The following is a 13,896-nucleotide window of genomic DNA, read 5'->3' on the forward strand; positions in this document are numbered from 1 at the left end:
GCTTGGCTGTACGGAAGATAAATTATTACCTCTGTGCGCTCGCGACATGAATACGTGCAGAAATGAGATGCGCTTGCCAAGTGTTCTACCTCTAAATTACATGATCCACTACGTGGAACCTGCAGCCTTTTATTTCCACTGTAATTAAAACTCATTCACTCGCAGCCATTTTCACAGAAGCAATCCCGTTCGCTCCCGGCTGTTTTACTGGATTTTGACTGATTTTGCAAGGCCCACAGAATATTGTGTTCAATTGCTATAAAAGCATGGAACCTACCAAAAGAAAGATTAAAGTCTCTTCTTTCGTCAGAAAAAAAGTAAGTTTCTATCTGTTTCCGTTTTGCAGCAATTAGCATTAGAAGAGAGCTAAGTTAACCATAGAAGGGCCAAAACATCCCTCATGAAAATTAAAGTGCACAAAAAACTATCCGCCAGAGGATGCTAGAACTGCACAAATGGAAATCAACCTGACTTTTTTAACAGATGTGCTGCATTTAAATATCGTGAACATGACGATGACGATATTGTGGCAATTTTAATATCACGATAACATGATATTGCGCTTATCGTTACATCCCTATCAGTGGGGGATCTGGGTAAAAAAAACAAAAAAAAAACAGCCAAGGTAGCATGCTCTAAGCAGGCAAAGAGAAGATCATCCATGCTTTTATCTCCAGCTCAGGTTTTGACTAGAGCAAAAAGATCAGAAGCAAACATGGTGAAGCAGCATTTTGCTGTTATGCTGCACATAAATTGAATAACCTGCCAAGAAGTGAAATCATCCTGAAAACCTCCCATACCTATGATTGAGGTCTTTTAAAGCATTTCCAAAACCTTTTTCTTCTCATGTACATTCAGTCATTTTAGTAAGCTACCTTTTAATGCTGTACACTGCTTCAGATGCATTTACTTCTTTTGTTTAGAAATGCTTTTCAATGTTGCACTTTTAATTCCATAAAGCACAACCTTGTGTATGAAATGAACTACATAAATAAAGCCGCCTCGCTTTAATTAGTCAGCTGTCAATGATGCAACGTCATTAGCATTCTGTAGCACCGGGATGAAAAATACATCAAAAGTCATAAATAACCTCATTTCCCTCCTGACCCGCCAGCCGTAAACTGTGAGTAAGACTATTAACATACACCATTAATAGCGCTAAATATTCAGCGCGAATGAGCAGCACATTTCAAAAGTGAAGGCGTTTGCCTGGAGGCTGACAGCAGCTGTTTTGTGTTTGATCTGATCCAGAACACGATCCATTAGAGCCGGCTTTTTCATTCTAACACCTTGCATATTTACACAGCCTGCAGACGCCGGCTGAAACAACGCTCGCGCAATTTGGGCTCTCATCCCCGCCGTCACTTGGGAGACGCGAGTCCTTGTGACGAATTGCGCGGCGGTTCGAAAGGGCAACGCGCTCTGCTTACGCAAGGACTGCTTTTCATCGCAAGGGACACGTTTGGAATTAACCTCAATAGGGAAACAAGCTATTCTCCAAGTCAATAGCGTTAAAATAACAACAACAACAAAAAGAAGTCCTTCACGTTTGGTCCTTGACATTTTCCTGTGCGGAGGAAGTGTGTACCGACTGATTGCGGTTGTTTTAGAATGAGTAAGACACCCAAGGGCAAGGAGTAGGTTTGGCAATATTCATTTAAATTTTGTTCATGTCAAGCGTTTTGTTTATAAAAAAAAAAAAAAACAACAACAAAAAAACTACCACTGTGTGGCTTCAAGACTGAAGGAAAATACAAACAAAAGAAGCTAGGCTAAGCTAGGCTAACTGTTAGCCTATCTCGTAATAACATTGCTTTTGAAAACTTATCTCATTGACGTTTTTGATTAATAAACTTTACACAAACATTCAACACAACCAGCAGGATTTTTTTGTTTTTTCTAAAATATTGAATATTGAATATAATATAATATATATATATATATATATATATATATATATATATATATATATATATATATATATATATATATATATATATTATATATATATATATATATATATATATATATATATATATTTTTTTTTATTTATTTATTTTTTCTAAACTTCACAGAGTCTTTAACACAACTCACATCTCAGAGTAATCGGTCCGGATACGGGCCTTTGCTGGCTTTGATCGGAAGACAGGAAATCATTCTCAAATTCATTTCCTTCAATCACAGGGTGCTGCCGTTTTGTCCTGTGCCGCCCTCTGCTGTTGACTGAAACTTGAAAGTGCCCTCGGGCTCGCATTGCAAACATCACATGATCAAACCCAGGAAACAGGTGGACCGCGATGTTCACAATGCGAGCCCGAAGGCAGTTTGACGCCCAATTTCAGTCGACAGCAGAGGGCGACACAGGACAAAATGGTAGCGCACTATGATTGATGAAAATGGATGGATTAATCTGAGTCATTCCTATTCCACTAACGCAATATTAATCGAAATATCTTTTTACACTCATGGGGGCAACTAGAATATATTTTTGCCATGAGCTCCCAATTAACTCGTTTGCTCCCAAAGACGTATAAATACGTTCCATTTTAAATATTAGCAGTGTACCAAAGACATATTTATACGTTGTTTTTTTTCTTATGCTAGAGCACACGAAGGCTTTGATGCAGCCTCTGAACTGAAGATAACGTTTGAAGCAATGGTAGTTATTACAAAAACGGCCAGAAAGTGGCAGCAGAGATCAACCAGGGCTATCTTGCAACAAGCTGTTTTCGCCACAGTTTTAAACAGATTTGTGAATAATAATGAAACTAAGCTATAGTTCAATGCTAATTTCTGCAAAACGGAAACCGATAGATATTCTTTCCTGATGAATCAAATCAAAATCCACCAAAACAACAGCGAGCGAAAGGGGTTTGCTTCAGTGAAAATGGCTGGGAGTGAATGAGTTAAGGTAAGCGGCACAAGTCATATCACAAATGACAAAAAATTGAGTACACTGAATTTTGCAGTGGCAAACGGAGGACAAATGGTTTCAACAACAAGCATGCCGCCACCAAACAGTAGGTAGGAATTCTATTAAGCGAATCGTCTTCTGGTGATCACATAGCTGAGATCACAGCTCGCAGTGAGGCGCCTACAGCATGAATGTATAATGGCGGACGTGTCACCGACTCCACTCGTATTAGCACAATGAGCGAAGCTGCAATTTGGCCGGTAAGTTATACACGTTACAGTTTTCAGACATAAGTATGTGGACAATGACGGTCTTTACGTTTTAATTTTTGCAGTGTTGATTTAAAAATAAATGCTAAAAAAAAATAAATAAATAAAAATAAAATAAATAAAAAATAAAAAATGGAAGTACTCTGCACAAAATGCCTGAAAATTCCCAAAGGTAAATAAATGCCTTCTTTTTGTGAAACGTCTTGAAGAAAAGCTCAAAGTCTACACCTCAATGTGTTATTGTTGGTTCAGTTGAAGCACTGTTTATCCCATCTAATCCTTTAAGTGCAACTTGGCTACGTTTGGAGCACATATTTGACAAAGATAACAAATGGAGAAACAGTGTAAGCAGTTTCTTAATCGAAAGTCCTGCGCCCGCTTGAGGGCATCAAATTGGACACCGACTTCCTGTATGTTCATGCCAAAATGTAGTCATTAATATTCATACATCATTCCCTGAGAAATTAAATGCCAAAAACATGTTTTGCAATGATAAAAAAAAAAGTGGGGAAAAATAAAATCCTGGAACAGCACCGAGATTTAATTTTTTTTTTTTCTTGGCCTGTGCACCAAGTTTTATGGAATATGACTGAGGAGTTTCTGCTTACGCCAATAGTGCAGATAACTCATAGTGATTAAATTATACACAATAATTTATGCAGTGGTACCTTCACTTACCTAAGTGTACCATCTTGAGTTTTTCTGAGTTGCTGGGTCAATTTTTTATTTTTTTTGCTCTGTGCTGTGACAAAATTTTAACTTCACTGCTCGATGAACTTTGCAGGTTTTTTTTTGTTTTTTTTTCTCTCGCTAATTTTTGCCAAAAGTCTGTTTTTTTTGTTGTTGTTTTTTTAACCATGGGTCATAAGAGAATGAGTGTTTTTTGAAAATTTGGATGTTTGGATTTCTTTTGTTTTTGGTTTGTTTGGTTTTTTTTGGGGGGGGGGGGGGGGTCTGGAACGGATTAATGCCATTTCTATTCATTTCAGTGGGCAACAATGATTTGAGATGTGTTCTAATTTAAGTGTAGTCATGGAATGTCGTAATTTAAGTCAAGGTTCAAACAATAAAATTGGGATAGAACAGTTAGAAAGTGGATAACATCTCTGCGTCGCGGTTCGACTCAATTATTTGCATGTTGTTAGCCAGATAGCATATAAAAAAAAAAATAAAAAATGGGAGTCTTGGGATCCATACTGTTCCGTGGTGTAGTTGCAATGTTGCAATGGGTCCGTAAAAATAAACTATATATTAAAAAAAATAATAATAATAATAATACAGTTACCATGAAAAAAGTAATTTAGCTACTTTACCGATTACTTTATTTTAAAAGTAATTACTCTGCTGTATAAAAATGCTGTTTTGTTACACATTTCTGGATACATTCCATAAATCTGCTAGTGTGTTATACCAAGAAGCAAAAAAAAAATAAAATAATCTCTCTTGTTGTGTTAGATGACACCTTGCTAAGGATCTCCGGGACAAACTGCTTTAATAGTCTTAATCAGGCATGTTTTTATGCCCAAAGCAATTAAGTGCTTAAAAAAAAAAAGAGCCCAGTAGTTAAAAACTGAGTGTATGACCACCTTGACGCATTGTAAAGTTTTAGGACACGCCGTTTAATGCTCTCCTTGAGATTTTAGCATCAGCGTTTTATTTGAACTGTACTTTCTTTATATGTCTTCTTATGGAAAGTGCCCTTGCTGAATGGCTGCATGGAGGGCACACAAAGCCTCTATTCTTGACTTTTTATATAGAAGTAGATTGAGTGACTGCTTTGAAGTGATTTTTCAAATGGCAGACCTCATTGCAGTGTCTTTAAGCAGAGCAAAACTACTATAGGAGAGCGTTGCGTGGAGAATATGAAAAAATCCCTCTTGATCAAGCTCATCTCCAGCTTTGGCGAGCGCATGCGGGGGGGCCGCGATGTCTTCGGCCTTTAATGTACTTTGCACTGTAGTCCTGAAAAGGCTGAACATGGCGAGGCTTACCTACTGGAGAGAAGATGCGGAAGATAAGAAGACATTTGGGCCAGCACCGACCGCTGGCTGCGTTTGCGAGGACGCGCTTGGACGAGAGTCAAAAAAAAAAAAAAGAAACTCGTCTTCCTTAGCGTTTATTTCACACTTGATAAAGAAACATTTGCCGGTAGACTATTTCAAATGAGAAACGCACACATCATTATATTTCCACCGAAAAGGCCGAGTCTCCTCTCGTTTCAAGTTTAATTTCAAAGAGGTTTCACACAAAATAATAATGGCATTAATTGCGGGTCTTCACTTTGGTCTTCAGTCAGTAAGACGCATTCGCTATTGGCGAATCATCAAGCGACTGACTCGGGCGGCCATGAAAGAATGTTCCATTTCTTTGCCTTCACAAAGGCGGGTCTCTCTTTCATCCAAGTAAGAAGAAATTATTGTATTCATTCAAATTTGGCCAAAAACGATTGAGACTCTGAAAATGGAGGCACAGATTACATAAAACAGCTTTCGTTCCTCAATTGTATATGCCACATTATTGTCTGAAATCAGTGATTCCTAAACTTTTTACACCTAGTGCCACCTCAAAAAATACATTGTGCAAAAATCATTAAAATACAGTCCAATCCTTTAAGTGTCAATTCGTTTATTTCATATTTGGAGGCCAAAAAATAAAATAGGAACAGTTAAATCCAAAAAGTGGAGGGAAAATTACTTTTACTCAACCCACACCACAGGATAATCGCTCATGATGATCGTTCAGAGGCATCTGACAATTGGGCCTTTGCTGGCTGAGGAAAATTGCTCAAATGTGGCCCATTTGTCTGTACATGAGCACCCCACTTTAGTGACCCTTTTTTTGGACTGTCTATTTACTGGGGCTAAATTGTTACACACATGAAACAATTTGAACCTGGGAGAAAGTCTGCAAAGACCACAAAAAAAAGAAAAAATGCATTGGAACACTTGGCTAGAAAAATGACTCTGCCATTCACCACTATTGTAAATGAAGGCTGGTGTGGACCACAAGTGACTCAACTAACTGTAGGAGATTTTCTTTTTTATTGATTTAGCTGAACATGTACTCCAAGTAAAGGGCAAGTTCTGACATTAACAGTTTAGTGCAACGTTGGTTAATCTTGGTTTAAGGCTACGGTTCGGTTCACTCTTGCTACAAAAAAAATATCCAACTGCTTTTCTTGTGTATGAACAAGACTGGAATTAATGGCATTTAAAGTGAAACTGGAAGAAAAAAAAATCTCCAATAAATGAAAGATTCTCAGACTAAAGAAAAACAAATCATGTATGCAATAAAACAGATATTAATAATTAAAAATACTGTGTGTTTTTTTAATGATTTTTCCATTCTTCAGTAAACAGCAGTAGAACAGATTGGTTTTGCCAAAAACACCTGTTTTGGACCGGAGAAAACTTCTGTTTTTGTTTGTTTCCTGAACAACCATATCAAGTTAACATTTTTGGCTTTTGTTAACAATACATTACAAAACAACAAAAACAATATTGAATGAAAAATGGCTTCTGATGGTCTGAGTTGAACCTTTTATCATCATTCACTGCACAAATTGCATCACCTTTTCTCATGATTGTAAGGCACACTTTTTACTACTCATATATTTGCATACTGTGTCGAAGTATAAGATACCTAAACTTCAAAATTAATATTTTCTAAATTAAAGTACCGTATTTTCCGCATTATAAGGCGCACCTTCAATGATTGACATATTTTCAAACTTTTTCCATATATAAGGTGCTACAGTAGAGGCTGGGGTTACGTTATGCATCCATTAGATGGTGCTGCGCTATGGGGAATGTCAACAAAACAGTCAGATAGGTCAGTCAAACGTTATTAATAGATTACAAACCAGCTTTCTGACAACTCCATTCACTCCCAAAATGAATAAACAGCTGTTTTATTATTTTCTCTGAGGTAAAGTATTAGTATTAGCTAGCGATCCAAGATGGCGGGATCTTCTGCGCATGCGCGTCACCGATCGTGCAGGGTCACGTTGCGGCTCAATATTGATCCATATATAAGGTGCATGGTAAGCTTTTGAAAAAATTGAAGGCTTTTAGGTGCGCCTCATAGTGCGCAACATACGGTATTTGGACATAAAGAAAGCATAATTTTGAATATCGACATCAAAGAGACTATACACTAATAGATTATATTATCCATTTCTCTATTCATCATCATTTTAAGATTAAGTCTCTATTTATATGCAAAATGAGGCAGTGGATGTAGGAGGAGAAGGGCAATAAAACCAAGACCAATTGATTTTATTGCTATATCGACAATTTAGTGGCTATAGACATTAATTCTCATGTACCCTTTCATGGTTTCATCATTAAAGCAGGAATGATTCATTTAAACCGCTAATAACAAGGTCAGTATGATGATCAATTATGCTGTTAAAGTCCGATTCAAGCAGTGGAAATGAAATGCAGGGTCGTTCGGAACAGCACCAAAGAATAAAACGGGATCGCAATTCCTTTGTGTTAAACTTACCTTGACTTGTCCAACAAAGAGTTTGGCCTCTTCTTCTTGCACAGTGAAGTTAGTGGGGGCGGCGGGGTCAAACTCGGGGTCGTTGTCATTAACGTCTGTCACAACTATGTCAACCGTTGTTGTTGATGTCTGGGGAGAGAAAATCCACAAATTTGAGTATAAAAAGGTCAATCTGGTATGAAACTCAATGCCGAAGATTATAAAAATGACAAAAGCTTGCTGAACTGAACAGAGTCCCCATTAAAACAATTTATTCATCTCATCTCGAATTTATGATGACATGAATTTTGTTGACAGTAACCTAGTGGTCATCATTGACAATTGACAATTCCCACATGTGCTAATCTGTGTGCCTGTTTGCTGAGGTTTTTGTCCCCCCCTCAAAAATGGGGCGGCTGTAAAAGGCAGACTATTTTTTTTATTATTATTATTATTAATTTTTTTACCATTATTTAACCAGGATAGTCCCGTTGAGATTAACTCATTCACTCCCAGCCATTTTCACATTTCGCAATCCCGTTCGCTCCCGGCTGTTTTACTGGATTTTGACTGATTTTGCAAGGCCCACAGAATATTGTGTTTTATTGCTATAAAGCAGAGCAGAGATATGCAGAGAAGCGACAGCAGCAGCAGCAGAGCATAAGCCAAAAGAGTCAATTATTGTGTCATCGGCATAAAAATGCATATTGGCATCAAACACGCTTTGTCCCGGATCGTTAATGTACATAATGAACAAGAGGGGTCCTAACACAGAGCCCTGCGGCACCCCATTGTGAACACTCAAAAAATCATCATGTTTAATGCATTGGGTCCTGTCACTCAAATAATAGTTCTAGTTCCCTATATCCACCGTGTTGGTTTTTGTTTTCAAGTTTCTTGGCTGGGTTGTGTCTGTTCCATTTTGTTGCACCTTGTGGTACAATGACAATCAAGCTATTCTAACTCGAGCTGTGAGGGCTCAATTGGTGTTCTTGAAAGATGTCCGCACGGACAGTCAGGACTGCTGTCATGTCCGCATTTGTGGTGATTGTCTCGGTTTTCCCGACCTTTGTCTTAGTCTTACCTATTTGAGTATGAGCCTGGCGGCAATGTTCCTTCTCGATAAGGTCTTTGGATTGCTCGCTGTCGTCGCCCCGCCTTTGTTCCATTCTGTAGAAAGCCGCTTGGCTTCGGTTGATTTCCTTTCCGATTATAAAGCTTTTGTGAGACTAAAGTCGTCACCTCACTTCCTTGGGTCCAAATAATATGTGTCTGGGATCATTCATCATTCTATTTGTAGCGGTCAAGTTTTGTGATTTTTTTTTTTCTTTTTCCTGCCATCAAATGTGTGGTGGTGGAATGCCAGTTATGATATACTCCTTGCAATGATGCGTTCTCTAGGCATCCTCCCGCATTCCAAAAACATGTGTTAGATCCATCAATCCATCCATACATTTTCTTGACCGCTTACTCCTCACAAGGGTCACGGGGGGTGCTGGAGCCTATCTCAGCTGGCTTTTTGGCAGTAGGCGGGGTACACCCTGAACTGGTTGCCAGCCAATCGCAGATGTTAGATTCATTGAAGACTCAATTATCTACAGGTATGAATGGTTGTCTATATGTGCCCTGCAAACGTACCCCGCCGATCACTCAAAGTCAGCTGGGATAGGCTCATTCTCAAACCTAATGAGGCAAGCGCAATAGAAAATGAACGGATTAGGAAAAACTCACACTCAAAAAAAGGAATTCATTTATGAGTCTCTATTAACTCAATTACTCCCAAAAACGTATTTATACGTTTTTTAGGTTTTTGTATGCTAGAGTTTTTGTATGAAGGCTTTGATGCAGTTTCTGACCTGAAGCGGTCGCTTAAAGCGATGGTACTTATTACAATAATAATTTGAAAAAAAAAACGGCCAGCAGGTGGCAGCAAAGTATAAGAGATCAACCAGGTCTATGTTGCAACAAGCTCTTTTTCCAAGTATTTTCAACAGGTTTGTGACTAATGATGAAACTTAGCTAATTCTAATGCTAATTGCTACAAAACATAAAAACAGATAAAAAATATACCGTACTTTTTTTTTTTTTTTTCCTGATGAAAGAAGAGACACACTTTTCTTTTGGTAGGTTCCATGCTTTGATAGCAATAGAACATGAAAATGGAGAGTGAATGTTAACAACCAATGGGACTTCTGTTCGAAATGGCTCTACATAATTCTAAAGCTTTTCTTCACCCTATACTACTCAAATTGTCAATCTCCCTTTTAACCTCTCACATGTTTATTCCACCAACGTAAGACTGCCAGATGTTCTGTAAACCGCTGTCTCGCAACTGCATCGCCGCAGAAGCCATGGTAGTCTTCGGCAAAAAAAAAAGACCGTCAAGGAACAAAGCCGTATGCTAATCATGGAATAAACGGTCCGTCTTGGGGGGGGGTGACGGAGAAGTGGGCGCGGTCGGCCCTCGCAAAAGTTCCCCTCAAGACGTGCGTTTGAAGTTTGCCCTGGTACTTGAGCGGCGTCCATCCCAGAGGAAAGGATCTAGTTCTTCCATCTCGCGGTCCTCGCGGGGCTTCATCCGCAATTGTTGTTTGCTTTGTTCAGCCGTAATTACAGACATCCACGTGGGAGCTGACAAGCTAGTGGAAACCGTCACACACCAGGCCCGCTTGATTCCACCGCCACGATGGGATACAGTAGCGGGGTATCATTAACATCGGCGTGGCGGTGACAGGCTCTATTTATTTTTCACTTTGCGCAAGACCTGGAGCCAATTAGTGTCACCATCCTGGCGTGAATTTTCTCATCAAAGCCGCAAGAGCCGAGAGCCTGATTAACGAGCGGCCATTATTTATTTAAAGTCAAACGGCCGGCGCTCCGTGGTATCCGAAAGGACGCGGAGGTGGGACCTTCTGCATGTCGACTTTGCAACTGACAACCGGAAGCTGTGGATAAGATCATGTTGTTAGGACTCGTGTAGCGCATCAGCTGAGGGCAATGGGAAAAAAAAAAAAAAAAAAGTGTCATCGCAGCTGGTGTTTGAGCCCGTGAGGCAGTTGGGATTACAGACTTCACACCTGGGAATACTGATTTTGGAATTGGTCACACGGACTAGAGCTGGAGCAAACTGTGCTGGAGGTACGGAGGATGTCAAATTTTAATCGGCAAATCAAGTTTGTACATTTACTCTTAGGTAATCATCCTCATGTCAAAAAGCATTTAAATTACATGCACTCTTATTCAATCATTGAGACAATCTCACATCAAATTAACTCATTAGCTCCCAAAAACGTCTAAATACGTCATATTTTAAATGTTTTAAGTGTCCCAAGGACGTATTTATATGTTTTTTGTTGTTGTTGTTTTTATGCCAGAGTATAGAGAAGGCTTTGATGCAGTCTATCTACTGCAGAAAATGGTTGAGTGGCATCAGAGTATAAGAGATCAACCAGGCCATGTTAAAACGAGCTGATTTCCCCACAGTTTTAAGCAGAATTGTGAATAATGATGAAACTTAGCTATGTTCTATTGCTAATTGCTGCACAGCAGAAACAGATAGGAATATACTTTTTTTCCTGATAAAAGAAGAGACTCTAATCTCTCTTTTGGTAGGTTCCATATTTTTATAGCAATAGAACAGAATATTTCGCGGGCCTTGCAAAATCAGTCAAAATCTAGGAAAATGGTTGGGAGTGAATGAATTAAGATAAGAGGTCCTGAGAGTTTGGAGAAAAAAAAAAGCTTTAAGCAAGGAAACAGAAGTCCTGAAATAATCCTCAATCATTAAGTTCAAAAGTAAATGTTCTCTGCTTTCACCTATGTAATTGGATTCAAGTTCATCCTTCTGCTGTTCACATTTGATTCAGTGTATGTTAAGGTACAGAAAGAAGAAACAAAGCTGACATCTTGGATTAGCTCCCTTGGCAAGCGAAATGAGGACATTTTCTTTTGACTTATGATAACACACTGCATTCCCTCCTAATCTTGGAACAGGGTATTGTGTTCATTTGCACCAAGTTTTCACAAGTCTTTTATGAATGTGTCTGATGGCACCAATTTGCAAATAAAGAAACGACTGAAATTTGACTCCTGTTTATCGAGCTGTGGGACAGCGCGAAGTTTAGGTGGAACAATTATAGCAAAACTATTAAAAGTCTATAGATCTGTGTGGATTCTCGGTTATCCCAGGTCATGATAGCCCACGAATGAATGCAGGTAACTGACTCTTCTTGTTTGTTGAAGACATTTCATCTTCAAGATAAAAAGACATCACAATTACATTTTTTCTTTGCTTGACTAAGAACCTCTTGGACTTTTGAGGATTCGGTGTCCTTTCAAAGAGAAGCAAATTGGATGATAGGCAATTCTTGTTTCAGGGTCTCTTCATCCAGACTTTCCAGAAGCCAAGGACTTTCCCATCTTTGGCCTCTGAGACTCTGAGACAACTGAAAGACCTCTAGTGTGTACTAGGCCTACTCCGATCCATCGAAGAAGCCCAAGACAAGGCATCTGATTATTTGGTGAGCAAGTTCCTCACCCCGTCACTGAGGGTGAGTTGCAAAGAAAACTCATTTCCTGCTCTTATACCCGAGAGCTTGTCCTTTCCGTCACTAGCTTATGACCGTTTTACTGAGCTCAACGACAATCTGTGTTCACATCACTCCGAGTTGCCATGGTTACCGCAATCCAATGACTAATTACACATATAAAAAAACAGACTTTCCGTCCTTTCCTCCCCCGGAGCAGATTTTTGATCTTTTCTCTTGTTTCCGACCTTCCTCGCAGTACTTTGTCTCGCAGAAGGAGCTCTTCCTTCACCCCCGTCCTCGTTTAACTCTCCTCCTGTTGTGACAGCTTTTCATCCCGCCGCTGACATTTGGCACACCCGAGTCACGCGGCAATTTATTTTGTGCCTGAGATGCTTCCCTCTGCTGCGCCAGGATCTAAAACTCGCACAACATAGGTAAAGGTTATTGGCTCGTACAATCTGTCCATCTATAGTGAGATGAATGGCCCCATTTGCTCCCCTACCACTTCCTACACTTTTCCTGCAAAAAAAAAAAAAAGATGTATTCACCATCACTATGCCAAGAGAATGAAGAGATGCTTCAGATCAGACTATCAACAAAAGTGGGGACCACATTTCACCTCGGCTTGGAACGGAGACTGCTGACCGAACTTGGCCAAGTTAGGCGACATTTAATTAAATTAGGATGGTTAATATGACGATCAGTGGGAGGAAGAGAAATGTGTGTTAAGGGGATAATATAATAATAAGATAAGATAATTACAAAAAAACTGTGATTGGCTGGCAACCAGTTTAGGGTGTACACCGTCTACTGCCCGAAGCCAGCTGGGATAGGCTCCAGCACCCCCACGACCCAAGTGAGGAGCAAGCGGTTAAGGAAACGTTTGGATGGATGGATGGATGGATGGATGGATGATTACAAAAACTTGTAGCTCATCAGGAGTCATTAATCCAGAATTTAGTACCATTCTCTACCAAAAAAAACAACCACTAATTAGTAAAAAAAATAATAATAATAATAATTAAAAGTAATTAAAATGTAAAAAAAAAATTGGATAATTTCATTTTTAAAAATTACAAACACTTCTCAACCTAACTTTCAAAATGATAGCAATAGAATGAGTCAATAAACCAGAATTTATTCAAAGGTTGCACTGTAATTAGTACTTCTTTTTTTTTAAAACATTTTAAATGGAAATTGTCTTAATTTAAGTGGGTTAAAATTATAAGTTGTGCTAAGTAAATCAGAGTTTAATACCAAAACATGAACTGTAATTAAAATAAATCTTCTATTTTTGGTCATTTTAAAAAAGCTAATACAAGTCATAAGTTTAACTCTACTGTTTTTAAAAGTCATCATCGGGAGCAAACAAAAGGGAAAAGTTACACTTTAATGAGAAATTAAAACAAAAAAAGATTGTCAAACTGGAGGTATAATCAACCGTCACACAGAATATTTTTGCTTAACTCATTCACTCCCAGCCATTTTCACAGAAGCAATTCCGTTTTACTGGATTATGACTGATTTTGCAAGGCCCACAGAATATTGTGTTCTATTGCTATAAAAGCAAGATCCTATCAAAAGAAAGATTAAAGTCTCTTCTTTCATCAGGAAAAAAAAAAAAGTATGTTTCTATCTGTTTCAGTTTTGGAGCAATTAGCATTAGAATATAGCAAAGTTTCATCAGTTTTCAATAAAT

The 13,896-nt window shown here is 38.6% G+C and overlaps 1 protein-coding gene across 1 annotated transcript in view; it reads right to left on the reverse strand.

Annotated features, from left to right (window-relative positions):
• Positions 1–13,896, reverse strand: part of LOC144001029 (protocadherin-15-like) — a 255,906-nt gene that overhangs the window by 82,054 nt on the left and 159,956 nt on the right. Inside the window, exon 20 of the mRNA XM_077494957.1 lies at positions 7,690–7,818. Coding sequence (XP_077351083.1) covers positions 7,690–7,818 — 129 coding nt within the window. The remainder of the gene's footprint in view (positions 1–7,689; positions 7,819–13,896) is intronic.

The sequence above is a fragment of the Festucalex cinctus genome, chromosome 14 (assembly GCF_051991245.1).
Source record: "Festucalex cinctus isolate MCC-2025b chromosome 14, RoL_Fcin_1.0, whole genome shotgun sequence".
Taxonomy (NCBI): domain Eukaryota; kingdom Metazoa; phylum Chordata; class Actinopteri; order Syngnathiformes; family Syngnathidae; genus Festucalex; species Festucalex cinctus.